The sequence below is a fragment of the Vigna unguiculata genome, chromosome 5 (assembly GCF_004118075.2).
Source record: "Vigna unguiculata cultivar IT97K-499-35 chromosome 5, ASM411807v1, whole genome shotgun sequence".
NCBI classification, from domain to species: domain Eukaryota; kingdom Viridiplantae; phylum Streptophyta; class Magnoliopsida; order Fabales; family Fabaceae; genus Vigna; species Vigna unguiculata.
The window spans coordinates 24,140,540-24,163,097 of record NC_040283.1 but is presented as its reverse complement, the minus strand read 5'-3'; the positions used below and the strand labels follow the sequence as shown (position 1 = coordinate 24,163,097).

The window sequence follows — 22,558 nt, the reverse complement described above, 5'->3', positions numbered from 1 at the left end:
TAGTTTTGGAATGTGAAATTGGAAGTTTTGATATATATATATATATATATATATATATATATATATATATATATTATTGTGATGGGGTGTGTGAGAGGAAAAAAAGATGGTGGTGCATCACATGAGTTGCATTTGAAGGAGGATAAGAAACAGAGAGAGGATTGCATCTAAGCATGCACTTATTGGAACTCTTGAGTGACCTGACAACAGCGCTGACCACTTCTCAACAGAAAGAGACACTTCTAAGTCTATCTCTTTCCCTCAGTCCTAATTATGGGGACGTTTCGGTTTCACAGCTGTTAGCACCTAGCTGTTACAAAACCTTCAATTAGTTCAAGGAGTTAAATTTATTCCAGATTTTAGTCCCATCTTTTTTTAACCAATACAATGAATCCGTTTTCATCATCACTAGCATTTCCCACTTCATTCTTTATTTTTTTTTTCTTTTCTTTTCAATTCACAAAAGTGATGGACCAATGTTTTTGCTGATAGTTTTAATCTTCTTTAACAGCTAAACAATATTTATAAGATAATAATATATAGTATTTTGTTGTTGTGTATAGTTCAGGATAAACATTTATTTTATTTCAGATTTAATGACAAATTTTGTTCATAAGTTACTTTGAGAACTATTTGAATCAGTATCCGATAGAAAAACAGAATTTTGAAACATTTAATTGAGAAAATGGGTAAAGTGTGAATTTAGAATTTTGACTTTTTAAATTTATAATATAAATTTAATGTTATTACAAAATTAATGTAATATATAAAATTTTAAAAATAATAGATAATATTAATATGACTTCTAAATAGTGATCAATTTTAGTGTCCAATTTGGATATCAATTTACAAAAGTAAAAATTATTAGTTACTAAAATAGTTATTATTATGAATAAAAAATTATAATTGGTCATTAAACTGTCTTTAAAATTAGTTATCATGATTTTAGTTATCAAAGGAAATTGATCACTAAAAAATTAGATATCTAGGTTTGATTGTCAAAATGACCTAGTTTCTAAATTAGTCTTTAACTTTTAACTAATTAGTGATCAATTATAATTTTTTATTTATAACAATGACTATTTTAGTAACCAATAATTTTTAATTTTGTAAATTAATATCAAAATTGGTCATTATAGTGACTAACTATTCTTAGTGACTAAAATTACTTACTAATAAAGCAAATTTTCTAGTAATGTATGTAGAGTAATTTTAAAATGATAATAATATATACACTTAATATTTTCTTTTAAATATGTCTAATCAATAAGCATAATAGTAATAATTATAATTAAGACTAAATATAAATAGAGAAGTGTTCACCATCGTCTTAAGGACACTATTTAAAGTGTAATTAATAAATATTAAATTCTGTAGACTCATAGGTAACTGTATTATTAAATGAATTACTAACTTTACAATTATAATGCACTTTTACTTTATTTAAAGGATAGAATAACCCATAAGTATTTATATAAGTATTATATAAATGTAATTAATAATTTATTTGTTACACACTAAAAAAAGTTAAATAATTATATTTTGATATTGTTAAAAATTGAAATATAATTAAATTAGAAAACCTAAATTAACAGAAAACAAAAGATTATCTTTTTAATAAAAAAGATAAAACATAATTAACATAATATTGTCATCATTAAAAAAACAAACACTTTTATTTTCTGTTAATGAATATATTTGTGTAAAAGTTCAGAATTAACTGTATATTTATGAATTTTGACATTAATTATCATTAATATATTTTTATTTGATTTAAAGAAAAAAATACTTATAATATGTAACTGATCATTTATTTGATACACATAAAAAAAGTTAAAAAAGAATTTAATAATAAAATAATTACATTTTAATGTTATTAAAAATTAAAATATAATTAAACATAAAAAAACTTAAATTAACAAAAAATAAAAATAAAAAGTAAAATATCAAATATATCAACTATCATGTTAAATATCTAAAACAATTATAAAAAATAATTATAATATAAAAAATCAGAATTCAGTTACAGCTGACCAATAATTTTATCTTAAATAAAATAAAATTACATTAATAATAATTAAGGTCATAACTCATAAATGTTATATTTAATTATGAATTTTTGCAAAGTTTAATAACTATTAATTACACCCTAACAAATTAAGGCGCTCTGATTAACATTCTTCGTAAAACAATTGTATTAAAACATATTATTCATATTTAATTAAAAGTATTTATCGGTATCTTAACAAATATATTACTCGAAGACTACCTTTTAAGTTAACTAAATAGCATAGATTTAGTAATGTATTTAAATCGTTCTTAACATATATTGTGCTTAAATAATTTACTTAGATCTGAGAAAATTTTAATTTAAATGATTATATTTATATACAGTAAGATATGAGATGAGATGAATATTATAAAATCCGTTTTCAACCAATTTCCATTAAAATTTATGAATAGATTCTTATTTTCATATTCATTCCCATTAAACAATTTTCTCCTTTTATATTTAAGATTTCTGTAACGTTTCATTTAAAATATAATATAATTAAATGGAACATTATACAAAATAGTAATAGATACAAGGTCTTCGAGTATAATAGAGTTGTCAAAACGGGTCATCCGACCCAACTCGGCTTGGCCCGCGACGGGTTGACCACTTAGTGGGTCAACTTAACCCGACTCACTTATTAGCGAGCCAACAAAATTAGAACTCGACTCGACCCACCACGGGTTGACGGGTTAAATAGGTTGGCTGACTGGCTCACTTAATTAAAAAAAAAAAACACAATTTTTTTTCTTCAATCTCAAGAAAATTAAATTATAATTACGATTAAAAATCTAAATAAACTTCAATACAATCCAAATAAAATTCCAAATTATGTTAAACCTCAAATACAAACCAAAATCACAAAAATATAAATTACTATCTAACATCAAATCATTATTGTCACTTATCAAACTATAGTATTAGAATCTTGAATGAATAAATCCACAACATTTTCATCTCTTGAAACATCTTCTTTATCCTATCTACAATATATACATACATATATATATATATATATATATATATATATATATATATATAATATACATATATAATATATACAATATATTATATATATATATATATCATATATAATATAGGGTTAAATATGTTTTTGGTCCCTCAGGTTTCAGTGAAATTTGGAATTAGTCCCTCATCGAAACTTTTGACCAATTTAATCCTTCATCTTTAGAAATGCGTAGATTTAGTCCTTTTAATCAAATTTTGTTAAGTTTATTTGAAGTTTCAAACGTATTTTATGATAATATTTGAGTTAATATTTAAGCGAAAATGGGTCAAACGATGTAAACAATTCAAATACTATAATGAAATGTACTTGAAACGTTAGATAAACTTAACAAATCTGGTTAAAAGGACTAAATTCATACATTTCTAAAGATGAAGGACTAAATTGGTCAAAAGTTTCGAAGAGGGACCAATTTCAAATTTCATTGAAACTTGAAGGACCAAAAACATATTTAACCCTATAATATATATATATATATATATATATATATATATATAATGTACTTATGTATATATAATATACATATATATATATATAATACATATAATATATATATATATATATATATATATATATTAATTAAATATTTAAAATTTATTGGCAGGTTGGTGAGCCAACCCGGCTCATCACGGGTTCAACCCGAATGAGCCGATTTTTTAATGGGTTGGATTCATTTTTAACCCGTACTGAAATTTGTAATTTTTTTTCAACCCAACCCGACCCGAATCCGTTATGAGCCGGGTTGGCTCGCGGGTTATAACCCATTTTGACGGCTCTAGAGTATAACTACTATTCCTTACAGTTATTTAGAGGAAAACAAGAAATGATCTATAAGGCACACCACGATGCCAGTACCGAAGCGTAATAATAAAACAACAATATTTCAAAATAATCCCAAGGACAACAAATACATGGGCCATAGCCCTGAAAGAGACTCAAATGAATAGAACACAGCCTAAATGACTACGCAGCGGAACCTCCATCGCCCTGATGAGCACGGGTGTTTCTCACATATGCTCACATCAACAGGTTGATGATCATCGCAAAGGAGAAAATCATACACATAACAATCAAATAAACAACAGGGTAAGTTAGAGCAGAAGATAATTCATCATGCTGTCACACACAACCTTCATATTTCAACAGGTATATATATATATATATATATACATACATATATATATATACATACATATATATATATATATATATATATATGTATATATATATACATACATATATATATATATATGTATATGTATATATATATATATATATATATATATATATATATGTATATATATATATATATATATACATATATATATATATATACATATATATACATATATATATATATATATATATATATATATATATATATATATATGTATATATATATATATATATGTATATATATGTATATATATATATATATCAACCAATCATGTTATGACTTGCACACAATACACTAGGACTCAGACACGACTCATCCGGATACATATAATTTAGTCGGATTCAGCGGGTTCTTGCACTTGTGGTGGATTTCCCTACTCTACCGAGCTGCTTACCCCCAAGCTAAGTGTTACAATGTCTCAACCCCCACACAAGGTTAATCCTTAATGAATTTTAGGCCTCCTGCTAGTCTCACCACAAGAGTTAGTCCGCTCTATGTGAGACTAACTGACTCCTTAGAGTATCAGAATGCAACCTTACCTTGAATCCTTACCAAATTATATATATGGGGCACCACCATGAACTCCTACTAACAGGGGTTATGGAATTACGTCCCGACCAACTAAAGCACCACCATGAAGTCTCCCCTAAAGGCTCATGGAATTACGTCCTAACCACATACGATTCATATTCCACCAACCAAGTAATACTTATTATGCATATAAGTCTCATGCCAACCTTTTATAACCAACCCTCATTCATGTTCCATGTCAAATCCATACCAACTCATCATTCTCAAACCATGGGACCAACCATATATGTAGCATATCCCAATCATGTTAAACTCATTCTTCGCAGACTATAGATTATCTCATTCATACATAAACAACCAATTCATACTTTCAAAGCAAGATCAATGCAAACATAGAGTCAACATTGGAGAACAAAGAACTAACAGAACAAGCCACATTCTCGCCCAGCTTCTCGCTGAAGCAGAAAGGTCTCGCTCAGGCGAGAGGGACTTTCGCTCAGGCGAGCTCCTTTCGCCTAGGCGAGAGCTCGACACTTAGGAATAGTGGCCATCTGCACTAGCTCGCTTAGGTGAGATCTCCTCGTTTGAGCGAGGCATTCTCTCGCTCAAAAAGAAGATGGCCCGCCTGAGTGACAGTTCGCGCAAAAGGCTTGGGCGAGTCCCTGTCAGTCTCGCTTAGGCGAGACAAGATCGCTTGGCTGAGATTACCAGTTCTCGCCCCTATTCGTACCTATAGCAATACATCTTCAAATTCATTTACCACCGGTATGACAAACTTCTCTTCTTCTCCCTCTACCTCTAGATGTGTGCAGATCATGAAACACTGTGCACCATCTTGTAGCTCCTTCATAACCCCATGTGATGACAACAACTCAGGTTCCTCTGAATTGGGAAATAATAACTTTTTCTCTTGCCAGTCTATAAGGATACGATTGGCAGACAACCAATCCATCCCTAAGATCACCTCCAGCTCTTGTAGAGGTAAGCAGATCATATTCACTTTATACATGCGTCCCTCTACCACCACCGGACACCTAGCACACAAGGACGATGTCCTGACCAAACCTGACGCTGGAGTAGACACCACAAGTTCACACTGTAGCTCACACACCGGTAGACCCAACTTTTTCACGCATGCATTTGACACAAATGAGTGTGTCACTCCAGAGTCATACAAAACACAACATTTCATCCCAGCTAAGCCTCTAGCCTCTACTCCCGTCATAGCGTAGACCATGCTTGTCGCCTGAGGCTTGTAAGACCAAGGGAAATTTAAATAATTAAATTAATAATTATGTAATAAATGCGGGTAGTAGAAGCCTTTATGGCATTTAATGTTAATTGTGGTGACGTGGAAAAGTACTAGCTTAAGTGGTTGAGAGTACTTTGATTGTGTGAGAGGACTTGGGTTCAGGTCCTATGTATGCCATATGTGTGTTATTTGATTGATTATTAAATTTAATAGATTGCATGGTTATGTTGGGTACTAACATAATTATATAATTAGAGGATTTAACACAAACATGATTTGGTTGAATTGGTGATGTCTTAACTTTGGAATTTCTAGGGTGTGTGTTCAAATCCCGTTCATAACGAAATTTCTCTCTTTATTTTTGCTAATAAAATAGTGATCTGAATGTGAAAGAGTGGGAAAACCCTATAGGCAATGGGAAGTCAAGGGAGTTGGGAAAACAATCCATAATGGTCTTTAAAATGCATTTAGAGACACTTAAAAATAAGAATTTCGTTTTTACTATTTACCATAATTAAATGACCATATAAAAGGGTAAAACCAAGCAATTAGGAGGGTTTTTGGAGTTTAAAACCTAGAAGGTAGTAAGGAGCACGGGTTTGGGAGTGAAGAGTGCAAAAAGGGGATCAAGAGGGCTGGAATTGGAGGGCACCAAGAGAAGTTAATTTTGGGCAAGAAGAACCATCATCCTTTCTTGTTTTAAGCATAGGAAACAGGTAAGGGGAGCTATTTTCGTGTTTTAGGTTATGTGTATGAGTAAGAGTTATATGCCCATGATTGTATGTTGGTTTGCCCTGAATTCTCATGCCTCTGTGCTGTGAATTGGTATTTTGGTGATTTGGATGTTGTTGGACAATGCCTTATACCTTATTATGAATATGATGGAGGTATTATCTATGTTGTATGATGTGTTATGTGCAATATCAAAAATGGGTGTCAAACTATGTCTAAATAATGTCCATATAACTCTCGAAGTGCTTTGGGATGCTTGGTAAATGTGGAGGGAAGGAAATTGGGTTGGAATTGGTGTCAGGGTGCGTGATCAGAGGAGAATGTCTGTTAATTTTGCTCAGGTGAGCCAGACTCGCCTAGGCGAAAATAGCAGAAACTCAAACCCTGGTGTTGCTTGAGCATCTCGCTCAGGCGAGGGTATCTCTCCTAGGCGAGAGATCGTGAAGTGTGGAGGTTGTGCTCGAGGGGCTCGCTCAAGCGAGTAGCCCATGAATTGGGCGACAAAGCACCTTGCTCAGGCGAGAGGTACTCGCCTAAGCGAGAAATCGTGATGAATTACCGGTGGTTGCAGGACTCGCCGCCTAGGCGAGAGAATTTTGTGGTTTAGGCGAAGGGAGCTCTCGCTTGAGCGAGTAAGGTTTCGCCTAAGCGAGTTCTCGTATCTTGTTACTATCACAGACTCGCCCAAGCAAAAGAGCCTAGCTTAAGTGAGTCAGGCCTGATTGCTTGAGCTAAAGCTTCTAGCCTAAGCGAGAATTGTGGTTTGTGTGTGTTGTTTGGATATAATTGAGGTGAAACTTGGATCAGGGGATGTTGTGCCATGAGCGGGTAGGTTCATGGATGAAGGTAACACGTGATGATATGAGCGGGGAGGTTCATATCCAGTTACTCTCGTGTGAGGATACGTGCGAGGTAGGTTCGTATGGTTCGACTCACACTTGAGAGATGTTGCGTGCAGGGAGGTACGTAGCTGGTGGATCACGTGTGTTGGACTACGGGTGGACAGGTCCGTAGAGTAGGACTACGAGCAGGGAGGTTCGTAGAAGCAGGACCACGAGCGGACAGGTTCGTGCGAGCATCATAAACCCTGAGTCCAAGGCTAACAATGTTAAGTGAATTGAAGATTGTAAAATCTTGAGAAATTAGGAACTTGACCAAGAACTAAATGGAATAGAATAAATGGGTGTGCTATTGTTATTTCTGATTTATTATATGTTATTTAATCTTTTATAAGCTCACCCTTTCTGTTTGTGCATGGCGATGATCGTGTTATTCATTACACGGGAGCAGATGGTGATACAGGTGATACTGGGAACGCTCAAGCGACGGAGTGAGGGCTAGCTGGGATTAAGCTAGGATTTTGTTTATGTTATCACTTATGTTTTTACTTTATTTTGGAAATTGTAAAGTTTTAAATACTACGATTTTAATAAATGTGGCACGATGTTTAAATAATTTAATTTTCCCGCGTTTTGGGAATAATAGTACCGTGAAGTTTATTTTCTTTTCTTTATGTATTTATTTAATAATATTCCTTAGGGACGTTACAAGGCTCGTTGCCTTTGTTCCTCTGCTGGTTCTACGTAGAAGTCTGAACTAGAGGGTGTACCACTGCCCTAGCAAGAGAGGGGCAGTCCTTCCCAAAGTGGCCTTCCTTGCCATAGTTATTACATCGGCGGTAACCTTCCATATGCGGGCAGACTCTCCTCAGATGAGGGCCCCCACACTAGAAGCACTGAACTCAGCCCTGCTGTGTAGGGAAACTCCTAGACCCCTGGTACTGGTGATGAGGTCTGTCATAAGGCTTCCTCCTCTCCTCATGCCTCGGTTTGGACCCAGATGGTCCACCTATCCTCTGAGGTTGCTGTGGGCACTGACTTTCTACCTCATTTTTCATCTTCTCCATCACTCTGCCTTCTCCACCAGTGCAGCAAAGTCCTTGATGGAAAATGGAGCTACCTTCAGGCGGATATCCCCTCTAAGGCCGTTCTCAAATTTCTGGCATCTCCACTCCTCATCGAGTGACAAGGTGTAGAAAAAACTGAGGTGTTTGAACTTCTCAGCATACTCAATTACAGATTTTCCTCCCAACGTCAATTGGAGGAACTCCACCTCCTTGGCATATCTGACGCTATTTAGGAAGTATTTAGAGAGAAATTTCCCCCTGAATGCCTCCCAAGTCATTGGTTCCTCTCACTCCTCCATGATGGATTTCATGTTGATCCACTAATGCTCAGCTTCTCCGGAGAGCAGGTATACTGTGAAGGCTAGTTTGTTCTTCGCAGGGCACATTTTTGCATCAAAAATACGCTCAAAGTCCTTCAGCCATTGATCTGCAGCATCAGGACTAGTCTTGCCATTGAATTTCACTTGATGGTGTTTTAGAAAGTCCTCTAGACTCCACTCCCTGACTATAGGTCGTGGCTCAGGACCAAAGACAAGGGCAACCACCCTGTTCTCCTCCAATTGGCGGAAGGCTTCTATATGTTGCCTTTGGGCATCCTCCGCAGTTACCCTAGCTGCCTCCATCTATTGCATCACCAACTGCTGCTACTCAAGTGACGTTGCTTGTCGCTGCATTGATGCCTCATGTTGCTGCATCATCGCCGTGCTCTATTGGGTCATCGATGCCACCATAGCTTCTATTGCTCTGTCGATATCGGGTACATCGCCTTAAGAGGAGGGAGTAGTCCTACGAGGAGGTGCCATAGTCACTAGCACACAGAAAACCATAAGTCAGACTTGATTAAGACCATAACTTACTAAGATTACTCAGAATGACACATAGAAAGCTAAGCGGACACCCAAGTCCACAGACTCTAAGGATTGACCGCTTTGATACCATAAATGTAACATCCCATTTAAAATATAATATAATTAAATGAAACATTACACAAAATAATAATAGATGCAAGGTCTTGGAGAATAACCATGATGAAGGATTGACCCCAACCAAGGATGGAGGCACATGCTTAAGAAGACTAAGCATGTTTAGAAAGGAAGTTCACTAATCCTTCATCCCTTTCATTTGTGTTTGTTATTTTTGATTCCCAAAGTTGACTTCGTTGAATCAACTTTAGTTGACTTGATGACCTTTGACTAGGTTTGACTTGTTGATTATAGTTGACTTGACTTAAGCCAACATGTTAATCTATGTTTATTTGCTTTGTAGGTTAATTAGGAGTAAGAAAGCAATGCTAGGTGGCACATGGTGATTGAGGAGCATAAATGATGTGGATGAGAGAGTAAAGCAAAGGCATAAAGCATAAAGTAAAAGGCATAAAACAAGTGTACCTATGTACCATTGGTCTCCTTTGTTTTTAGCACCCTATGGCTACTTTTTGGAGACATATGAGACACATTCTTTGTCTCCTTTTGTGCTAGAACGAAATTAGCCTTGCACACACCATAGTTAGCTCTTTTGTCTCTCATTTTTGTAACCTTATTTGACCTAGTTTCTAGAAGCTAGGGTTAGGTTTTTGTAGAGACATCCTTAGGTATCTTTTATTTGCTTAGAGGCCCCTAAACTCTTCTATATAAGGGGTGCTCCTAGACATGTAAAAGGGTTGAAGATTTTGAAGGAAAAACACTCTTGTGTCTCAACCATTTGTGAGAGTTTCCTCCCTTGGGAGTGAATACTTTTAAGCCTTATCTTGCATAGCAAGTGGCGGCACACATCCACTCATCTTCAAGGTTGTCATGGCTTCTAGCCTAGCCTTGTAGTGGTGTGCTTCTCACATTTTTTACCATTTCTTTCCTTTCTATTTTATGTTTTCTTCTTTCTTTGAATTATTCTTGGTTTTCTATGGTTTATGTGCTTTCCATTTCCTTTTGGTTTTGAATCAATCCATCATCTTCTTCTCTTGAGCTTTGTGAAAGGAACCTTCACATCTAGATAGCTTGCTATCTTAATGTCCAGTGGGGATTTCACTTAGTTTTCTTAATCAACTCACACCATATTCAATTATCTTAAAAAGAAACAAGATAATCCTTCATTAAACCATGACTCCTTACAGTTATTCAGAGGAAAACAAGAAATGATCTAACGCATACCACGATGCTAGTACCCAAGGATAATAATAAAACAACAGTATTTCAAAATAATCCCAAGGACAGAAAATACATGGGCCATAGCCTAAAAGAGACTTAGATGAATAGAACACAACCCAGATGGCTACCAGCGGAACCTCCATCGCCCTGATGAGCAGGGTGTTTCTCACATCTGCTCACATCAACAGGTTGATGATTATCGCGAAGGAGAAAACCATACACATAACAATCAAACAAACAACATGGTAAGCTAGAGTAGAAGATAGTTTATCATGTTGTCACACACAACTTTCATATTTCAACAAGTATATATATATATATATATATATATATATATATATATATATATATATATATATATATATATATATATATATATATATATATATATATATATATATATATATATATATATATATATATATATATATATATACATATACATATACACACACACACATATATATATACATATACACATATACACATATACACACATACACACATACATACATACATATACACATATACATACATACATACATGTATATGTGTATATGTATGTATGTATGTGTGTATGTGTGTATATGTGTATATGTATGTATGTATGTGTGTATGTGTGTATATGTGTATATGTGTATATGTATATATATATATATATATATATATATATGTGTGTGTGTGTATATGTGGTTGATATATATATATATATATATATATATATATATATATATATATATATATATATATATATATATATATATATATATATATATATATATATCAACCAATCATGTTATGACTTGCACACAATACACTAGGACTCAGACACGACTCATTCGGTTACATATAATTTAGCCGGATTCAGCGGATGCTTGCCCTTGTGATGGATTTCCCTGCTCTACCGAGCTGCTCACCCCCGAGCTAAGTGTTACAATGTCTTAACCCCCATACATAAGGTTAGCCCTTAATGAATTTCATGCCTCCTACTACTCTCACCACAAGAGTCAGTCCGCTCTATGTGAGACTAACTGACTCCTTAGAATGTCAGAATGCAACCTTACCTTGAATCCTTACCAAATTATATAGATGGGGCACCACCATGAACTCCCACTAAGAGGGGTCATGGAATTACGTCCCGACCAACTGAGGCACCACCATGAAGTCTCACCTAGAGGGTCATGGAATTACGTCCTAACCACATACGATTCATATTCCACCAACCAAGTAATACTTATCATGCATATAAGTCTCATGCCAACCTTTTATAAACAACCCTCATTCATGTTCCATGTCAAATCCATACCAACTGATAATTCTCGAACCATGGGACCAACCATACATATAGCATATCCAAATCATGTTAAACTGATTCATCGCAGACTACAGATGATATCATTCATACATAACCACCCAATGCATACTTTAAAAGCAAGATCAATGCAAACATAGAGCCAACATTGGAGAACCAAAAACTAACAGAACAAGCCACATTTTTGCCCTGCTTCTCGCTCAGGCAGAAAGGTCTCGCTCAGGCGAGAGGGACTCTAGCTCAGGTGAGCTCCTTTCACCTAGGTGAAAGCTCGACATTCAAGAACATTGGCCATCTACACTAGGTCGCTTAGGCGAGATCTCCTCGCTTGAGCGAGACATTCTCTCGCTCAAAACGAAGATGGCCCGCCTGAGCTACAGTTCACGCAAAAGGCCTGGGCGAGTGCTTGTTAGTCTCGCTTAGGTGAGACAAGCTCGCTTGGCCGAGATTACCAGTTCTCGCCCCTATTCGTACCTGTAACAGTTACATTTCCACATCCACATAACAACACAAGGCATCCCACAAGTTCACCACAACATATAATCCATACAAACACCAAGCAAACTCAAAACTCGAAACCCTAGCTTCCCGTACCTGGAAATAGCTAGAACGGGGCCCTTGACTCGAAGCAGGGAGGCACGACAACTCAAGGACAAGTTAAGGAGCTGGAAAAATAAAGGAACAGTAGGAACTGAAATTACTAAGAGGAATAGTAGTTGGAACCAATACAAAAATGCTAAAAATAGGTAAGCACGAGATGAGGGACAACTTACGTGAAGTAGGAGTTGAGTTTTGAGCTAGTCTAACCAAAAGGGGACCAAACCCTAGCAGAGAGCTCTGAAAGGAAATGAGAGCGTATGAGAAGGAGATGTTTTGCCAAGTGAGACCTGAATGAGAGGACTTTGGCTACTTTAGGGGCCTTGGCACCTTATGGACCAGCCTTAGGCCCAACTGTTTTGGGGCATCCTTATAAAATAAGAACAGAAAAATAATGGACCTTACAATTTCTATCTTATTATAGAACATAATTATCATCATGTAGGTGGTGTAATTATTTTGCATTTACTATAATAAAATTTTCAATAGATTTTATTAATTTGAAAAGAAAGTTGAGTGTAACATTTAATAATCTTTAATATTGATATGTAGATAAGTTTTTATGATAGCGTTTAATACTCGTTTGTCCTACAAATTGCCTTTATATTAATTATTTCAAAATTCAATTTCTCAATTAATTTCTTTTACAAAGCTCTGTTGACTGATTTGAGAACGTATTATCTCAAAATAAAATTAGTAATTGAATGTAGCATTATTTAATAATATTATTTTACATAATTAGATATTATATGTAACAATACCATAAATAATAATAAATAGTTAAATTTTATAATATCATTAATACTAGTATGCAGTCAAATATTTTTCTTAAGTATAGCCACTAATATATTTAAACTATTTAAATAAATGATTTCATGTCAATGGTTAATTAATTTATCGAGTTTAACACTAAATCAATCTTAAATTTTTCAAAATAATATTTTGTTGTTATTAAGTTCCACTAGAACTTTAAATTTATTTCAACAAAGAAAGAATGAATGCTCTCTAGGACAAAATTGAGGAGTTCATCTAAGTCAGTCATCTTGAGCTGTTCATGATGCGTGATGATGTAGGAAGCTCATGTGCCTGTCATTGACGATATGATGACAGGAGGGAAGGTCGCAAAGATTGTGATAAAGGGGAGAAGAAAGAAGAGCCTCCTTAACATGAAGAGAAGCGATCTAATGCCATACCCCCGCTTAGGGGTGCTGATAAACCTCTAGTTGCATGAGATTTATACAAATAATGGTTTCGCAAAAGATGCAGTATAAGGTCAACCAAGAATCAAATCCAAGGATAAAGCAATCAAAATTAACTAAATACGGTGTGTGTGATGCAATTTGAAGGAGGAAAAAAAATACTAATTATCATTTATCTTGACACAATACTAAAATTACTATAATAGAATTCAACCTAATATGGAATATGCTAGTGCCACAATGCAAGACAATTTATATTTTTGTTTTTTCTTTTATTTAGTTCTTAAATGTAAATGTTATGTATAGAACGATTATGTGAGCGTATGAAATGAATGTACTAAGTAATTCTAAGCTAATCTAACATCTAACCATTCCTAAAATATGCAGGAAAACCAAATTCACAAACCTGTTTGATAAAAATCCTAAGAGAAACCTAAATGCATAAAGGTGTTTGATAAAATGATTAAATGAATAAAGAAAAATGAAGCTAAACTAAGCTCACAAAACTTTCAACTCAAAACATACAACTAGAAAACATGCCTAATTTTAACTAAACATGATTACAGATATAGACTCGAACTCAGATGCAGTAAAACTCAAAAATGAACTATGTAATGAAACACTATCATGGATTTGACGCATTATTGGTGTGTGTATGTACAATTAGATGTTGAATATGATTCGAAACATTCATATATAACTAGTATCAACATAATAGAACCATGAATTCGAAGTAAAATCAAGAATTGTGAAACGCCCCAAATATGAATCCTAATTAACAAAAATAACGAACTCAATGTTGATTAATTCTTTGTGCTTTCAAGGTCAGCATAAGTATATTAAATGCCCTCAAAGTTCTCCTATAGATGCCATGTCCATTGGAGGTGAAATGCATAAAGGTCAACTCTAAGTCAACCCTATGGTCAACTCATTGGAAAAGTCAACTCTGCACAAATTTCATAAGACTTGGCTGATTCGGATTCTCCAATGGCCTTCAATGATCACCTCAATGTTGTCCTTGAACCTTTTAGATGCATTATACTTTCAAAGCTGAAATTAATGTTAGTCAAACTAAGATTCTTCCTAAAGATACTTAAACTAGACCACATACTCTATCATTATGGCTATTCCTAAGTCTACCTCCTTGAACTAAAATGCTATAAACCTATCTATGATTCTATCATCTAGGCTAAACTATGTGTCACTAAACTATTCTAATAGTAATTCTAGGACTTATACCAAAAATGCATTAAAAAGACCTTATTGTTATTTTTATAAAACTAGACTAAAAACAAACTAAACTAATTCTAAGATAATTACTCTTAGTTACCAACTTAAACCTACCCAAAACACCATAAATAGCCAAGGAAAACACTAGAGATAAGAGACTTATCAATTGCAACGACCTTGAAGAAGCCATTATTAAAGTTCTTGAATGATTGGGAGTAAGAACTTAGTAAACATGTTCCGGTTTGATTGACTAAACATATCCATGTAACCAAATGCCAAGGACGTGTGCTATAAAAATGCAAAAAACACTATCGTGTAGGGATTAGACCCAAGGTTTTCCAAATAAGCAGAAATGCTTGGAGACAACCCTAGCTATTTTGGTGGAGTTGGGTGGGAGCTACATTTGGAATGCGTAATCTCCCAATGGTGAACTCATCAAACGGTAAGTGTACATGTAGTTGGATAAAGAAAGACATATAGATATAAAAAATTTCCTTTGGGTAACCCTCTTGGCCATTACAAACATTATCTATAGCACTCACCCTCTTAAAAGAAACAGCATCCCCAACCTTGGTAGTCTCATACATACATACATACATACATACATACATACATACATACATATATATATATATATATATATATATATATATATATATATATATATATATATATATATTGTTTAGCCAAGACCTCAACAGTGAAGACCTCATGAATTTGGAAGTTTATTATTTTACTCTAGGGTCAATCCGTTCGTACTCTCCTCTCTTCGGCCAATAGGAAACATATTAGAACTATTAGAAAACATACCCGATTCTAGTAAGCACTACAACATTGAGGACTTTTGAAATGTTTATCAACAATAGAGAAAGAATGCCAACAAAAGTGATCAGATGGGATAAATGTGTACTCTATTTATAGCATAGTCATGGCGACTCTTCATCTTTAACCTCTTCGATCTGAACTGTTAGATCTTCCCAAATCTAACGATCAAATGTTACACCTTTTTGTCATCCCAATGTCAGATCGTTTCCTTCATGATTGATAACCATCTAATCAAACCTCGTTTTTGCTACGTTTCTCGAGGTTGGGGCTTACTATACGTATAAGGTCAAATAACTAAAGAAATGAAAATTTTCTTTGCAAATGACGACTAGGCTGAAGACTGACATCATAACATCATCACATTAAGCCTAAGGAACTAGTGTACTATACACGTTCGACCATATCTCGACCATCCGAGTATAAGTACTATATTTTTCCGAATACATCTCGATCATTTATGTCCACATATACTCGATATAAACAAATTTGGCCAGGAAGGAACTACATCGACTAAACTGTTGATATTGATAAATTGTGATTAAGTTAAGAGTTAAAGTCAAAGTAAGATTAAGAGGTAATTAGGCCACATGGCCCAAGCTGATCTAGGTAAGGACCTATAAATTGAAGTGTAAATAACACGTTCTACAAGGTACATTAATTACATTCTATCACAACATTTATTACTATCTGACACACTTGGTTGACTTGAGCGTCAAAGTGTCTTCTACATGCACAACCCCTTGTCACGGATTGGAGAGGACAATATATGAAGAGATCTAACTACGAAAGATTGAAAATTGGAATACAAAGAGATAGTGGCTACTGAAGATCTTTACAAACTATAGTTGGTTCTACAAACAAGAACACTATTATTTTATATATAGATAATAAGAGAGTATATTGAAATGATTTAGTGAGAAATTAGTTTTTTATCAATATGTTAAATGTGCATTTCAATAATATAACTAAGATAATATTTAGAATTCTAATTGCAAAAATGAAAAGAAATTACAAATTTAAATAGTTACGGTGACATCCATGTACAAGAATTTCTAATTATTATACAATATTATATTTAAAGATTAGAAATAATGTAAGAAAAATAAAGTAGCAAATCCACAAAAATAAATACTACAAATGAGGAAGGTTAAAACCTCTACAATAGAATGACAAAATTGAAGAGGGTATTAATCCCCACAAACAAAGTGGAAAAACGTAAGTTTGATTTGCCGTAATGTAGTTTGAAATAAAGGAGGTTTCAAACCTCCACAAAATAGTAGTCACCAATAAAAGCGGTGAAAATTCTCCACAAAATTTTTTTTTGCAAAATAACTCGGATATCGAGGGTCGCTTAAAACCTTCACAAATAGCTTGTGGCGAACCTAACTACGAAGGTTTGAAAAACCCCCGCAAATTAATTTGTAGAGGATAAAATCCTCGTAGATTGAAATAAAAACCTCTACTAATAATCATTTTTTTTTGCTAGCGTCAGTTACAATAGAGGAGAACTAATGTTGGTTTTGCAGTCTCTAATTTCAAGTTAAAATTAAATAAAACATTACCTATATTTAAAGTCATGATCGAAACTAAATTTTAATAAAATATTAATTTAGTATTTTTGTGTAATTTATTTTATTTATTTAAAATCTAATTTACCATTATATTTATTAAAGTTAGTATTTATGTAATCAAAACTAATTTTATTTAGTTTAATATATATTTATTTAGTTAGAGCGAATTAAGTTGATTATAGTGTAATTTATTTTTAATGTTCATATAAATTAGTTTAATTTATTTCTGAAGGCCTCCCATTGTTGCGGGAGGGGAGTTTCGGTGATGCCATCCACAAAGGGATGACAGTGTCTGAAGGCATCCCCTTCAATCAGCCTTCTTCCACTACCATCTTATTCCACCATATCCACCATCTTCCTCCCCTACCACAATTAACCACGTCTACCGTCTTCCTCCCCCACCACCCACCACAACGCATGTGTCTACACTCACAAACCCACACTACACACCAAAATTGGTGCACACTGTAACGTCCTAGTCGAAAATTACTTATAAAAATAAATAAGAAATAAATTTAAATAAAACCACGTCATTTATTCCCAATTATTTCCCAAAATACGAAAAACATTTAAAACTTTTATTAATGTGCAATAAATGCACTAATTCATAGTTTATAAAACAGAAATGATATTAAAAGGACTCATGAGAGTTTACAAATTTATTTCCTAAACATAATAATTAAAAGACTCCCATGCTATCCCCGCTCCGTGTCTATGCACCTGCCTGCTCACCTGCATCAACATCTGCTCCCATGTAACAAGTTACATGATCATCGCCACACACACACACACAAATAGGGTGAGCTCGTGTAAATAAAAGCAAACAAATATCATAAATAAATACATCAACTCAACATTAACCCTAGGTTAGTATTCTTCTCCCTTTTTCCTTTCTTCTCCACTTCCAGCACTTGCATTAGACATCTATCATTTCTATACCCTTTAGGTGAGATCAATGATTGATCTTTGCTGCACGAGTGTCTACTTGCCCCTCCGACTACAGGCCACCACCTGATAGTCCACACGTGGAAATAACTTTGCCATAACATCTCACCGTGACACCAAGTAGAGCTCCTCAAAACAAGCATAATGTTTGTAGCTTTTCCAGACTACCAAAACTCCATCAGAATGCACTGAGGAGGGCAATCACCCAAACCTCGCCGTACGAGCCACAACTCGCACACTCCACTGGACTTCCTAAACCACCAGGCTACAACCTAGAGTGGTCACGTGTTACTCCAATATGAGTTACACTCTTTACTGGACCCCTAGCCAAAGCCTCGTATCATGAACATCACCTAAAGCTGTGTAGAAACCGTTCCTCGCGCACCGACACTGAACCAAATCCGCCTGGTGCGTATCACACGTCATTAGGCGGAAACTGGGTCCAGACCGCCTAGCAGGCATCACACACCGCCAGGTGGACTCCACCATGCCGCCAGGCGCCTTGCACTGTCTGTCACTGCCTGACGCATCGTCACACGCCGCCAAGCGCCAGCCTCCCTCCAGACCTTCTGTTTTCACATTCCGCCTGGCGGGACCATCCCTACCGCTAGGCGCCCTGCGCGCAGTGTGACTATTGTCATTGTTTTATGTTTCTACCGCTTGGCGGCTCACTCACGCAGCCAGGCGCCATACCAGTAGCACAATGCTACTGGTTTCTTTGGTACTTTAACAGATAACAAGGATCCCAATTCATACAACACACTAAAGTATAGAACAATTATGTCACACCAAAAACGATTCTATTCCATATTATCATCCACACCATTTAATCATGCAAATAATAACTATCAATGTTGCACACACTTCTTAAAATAACTCAAACAATGTAACATATTAGCTATACCCCTAATAAACATAATTTTCATGCATCTAGGCCTATTCATCAAACTGAAGTTGCAATTTACACCTTGCACTTGGCATTTTTCTCATTTAGTAGCATACCATCTCTTCAACAATAATGCTACCTGCTTTTTCACACTCTTTATTTTACCATGATACCAAACTTTCTGTATTATAACTCATTTCATAAAAAAAACAACCAATTAACACATCTACTACATCATATCATCATTTCCACTTCGCTTGCATTAACCTTATTTAATCCCTATCATGCCACTTGCAACTACATACTCCATTCTAATCAGGTACATATTAATTCATCATTTAAATGACTAAAGATGCAAATTTCATACAAAATCACATAGCAAATTTCATACAAGATGCCAGGCGGTGCATGCATAACTGGGTTCTGCCAAGTTCTCTCAGCACAGAAATGCACCCCAATATCTCAATTACAACATCCATTATATTGTCATAAACTTCATGGCACACATCATAAAAGAATAATTGTATTTTCATGAACACTATTTGTTTTTTATACCACGAATCATCTATAAATTACCAATTCCAAACCGATTCATCCTTGATTCCAATATGAACCCTAAATTCTCAATTTCACACAACATTCATACCCTCAAGATATCAATATTCCCCACAGACATTTACAACATAGAATTCATGTTCATGCACATCACTCACCATGGAAATCATCACAGAAGACACCAAAAATATCAAAGCAACCAAAATTGGGCCACGCAGTATATGTCGTCTGGCAGGTCACCCCCGGCCGCCAAGCGGTTCATGGTGAAACCTAGAAAAAAAATGGCGAAAACGTATGTGTCGCCTGGCGGCTCACAAACTGTCGCCAGGCGGTTTTTGGAAAACCCAAAAATGCGGATAACACGAGGGAAAAACGGATTCCACAATTCCATTATGATTCAGATCATACATTCACAAGATAGATAAATAAAACAAGAAATAAGAACTCCCCTAACCTGGTTTTTCCTTCGCTTAAAGCTTTGCAAATTTAGAAGGTCTCCCTACACCAAGTGCCTTCTTAGCCTCTTCTCAATTTAGCCCCCAAAACTCACTCAAGCCTCACCACACTCAGAATTCGTGCTTGGTTTCTGGTTATAATTTCAGCCTTGCCAAAATCTTTCCTAATACTCTCATTTTACCTTTTAAATGGTGCTTTAAAGTTAGGTCAATAATGCAAAACGAAAATGCAACTTAATTGGTGGTTAATTGCCCTTCATTGTTCCATTATGGGCTGTTTTACAACCACCCTTGGCTGCTAGTTCAGTTAGGGTTTTCCTTTAACCCTTCCCATTCCATCCAAATCTAACATTAGCAAAAAAATAAAGTTTAATTTAGGTTCCCCAAGGCTTGAACCCATAACCATGCAATTACTAAGTCAATACCAAACCATCATGCCAATTCATATTTCATGCCAACTAATATAATTCAAATATTATATTCTTAATTAACACGCAAATCATGTTATTAAAACAATAATAATGAAATAACACATAATTAGCATACATAGGACTCAAACCCAAGTCCTCTCACACATTTAAGTACTCTCAACCATTTGAGCTAGTACTTCTTCACGTCATATCAACCACTATTAAATGCCATAAAGGCGTCCACGACCCGCATTTATTAATTAATTAATTATTTAATTAATTAAATTTCACGGGTCTTACACACACACTTCATTGGTTCACATGTTTAAAATGAGGGTAATTTCATAATGTCACGCAAATTACAGTCAAATCAACTCAATTTTGGGTGGATGAAATAAACCTTTCATCTCGCAAATTCGCACTCGCATATCGCTGCATATACGCTGAAAAGAACATAAAAAAGTCCAAAATTCGTCATTGGTTTTTCAAAAATGTAATCTTGTAAGGATTTTGTAAAACTTTTGAAATAGTGGAAAGTCAGGCTAAGGTTGCCTTAGCAATCTGGATGTTTCTCAATTACGAGTGAACAAGAAGATCATTTTTATAAAATCCTCAAGACTATCATTTTAATCAATCTTTTTGTGTAATTCAAGAGCTTTAATGTAATATGGTGTTCAAAAAGTGCTTCTACTAACAATTGCTATTAATCTTGCATTAATTTAGTTTTCTGCATAATTTTTCCTAGTATTTCAACTTATTCCTATTTCTCAATCTGTTGAATTATTCTGATATTTGTGTGAGTCTCTGTTAGTTATTTCAATCTATTGATCATGGTTTTAATCTATTAAAATGCATTTTCAGGAAGTGATAGATTGCTAAAAACTTGGCTAAACACTTCTTTTACATCTTATAATTGGTATCAAGAGCAAGTTCTTGAAAGTTAATCAACTTTGATCCTAAACCCTTTTTAAAATGTTAGAAAAAAGCTTTCTTTTATAAAAGGTGCCTGTATACATAAGCCTCTTACGTTTAGTGGTGTGAACTATCAATTTTGTACAACTCGCATGAAAATTTTCATAGAATCTATTGACCAAGAAATTTTGAATGCTATCATGAATGAACTACTCATTCCTAAGCATACTCTTAACATTTAGCAAGTAGACAAGCCTTGGAACCTATGGACAAAAGATGAGAAGAATAAAGGTCAATACGATTGTGTTGCGTTGGAACCTATGAATTTTTCAGAATTTCTCAATGCAATAGTACAAAGGATATGTGGGGATGTTCTTGAAGTTGCACATGAAGGAACCAATGATGTGAATAGCGCTAGGAAGCATGAATTGATTCAAGAGTATGAATTGTTTAAGATGCAACAGGGAGAATCCATAACTTAAGTCTAGAAAAGGTTCACATATATTGTTAACCATCTCATAGGCTTGGGAAAGGACTTTGACAAAAAGGAGCTAAACATCAAGATCTTGAAGTGTCTTTATAGAAGTTGTTAACCTAAAGTCACGACCATTTCAGAATCGTGGGATTTGTTAACAATGACTACTACAACCTTATTTGGAAAGCTTAAAGAACATGAGAATGAGATGAATAGGCTGAATGAATAAGAGAGTAGTGAAAAAAAGGTAAATAACATAGCCTTTAAGTCAAGCGTAAAGAAGAATGATCAAACAAATTAGGATGTGGCTAAATCTAGTGAGAATGAAAACCTGAATCTACTTGCAAGAAGTTTGGATAGTTTC

General features: G+C 34.6%; 1 protein-coding gene across 1 annotated transcript; it reads right to left on the bottom strand.

The window, feature by feature from the left end:
- Nucleotides 1-5,518: 5,518 nt before the first annotated feature.
- LOC114184503 lies at nucleotides 5,519-6,013 on the bottom strand. Its single transcript, XM_028071812.1, has one exon. The coding sequence runs from the start codon at nucleotides 6,011-6,013 to the stop codon at nucleotides 5,519-5,521; it is 495 nt and encodes a 164-aa protein (XP_027927613.1).
- Between the last annotated feature and the right edge of the window lie 16,545 nt (nucleotides 6,014-22,558).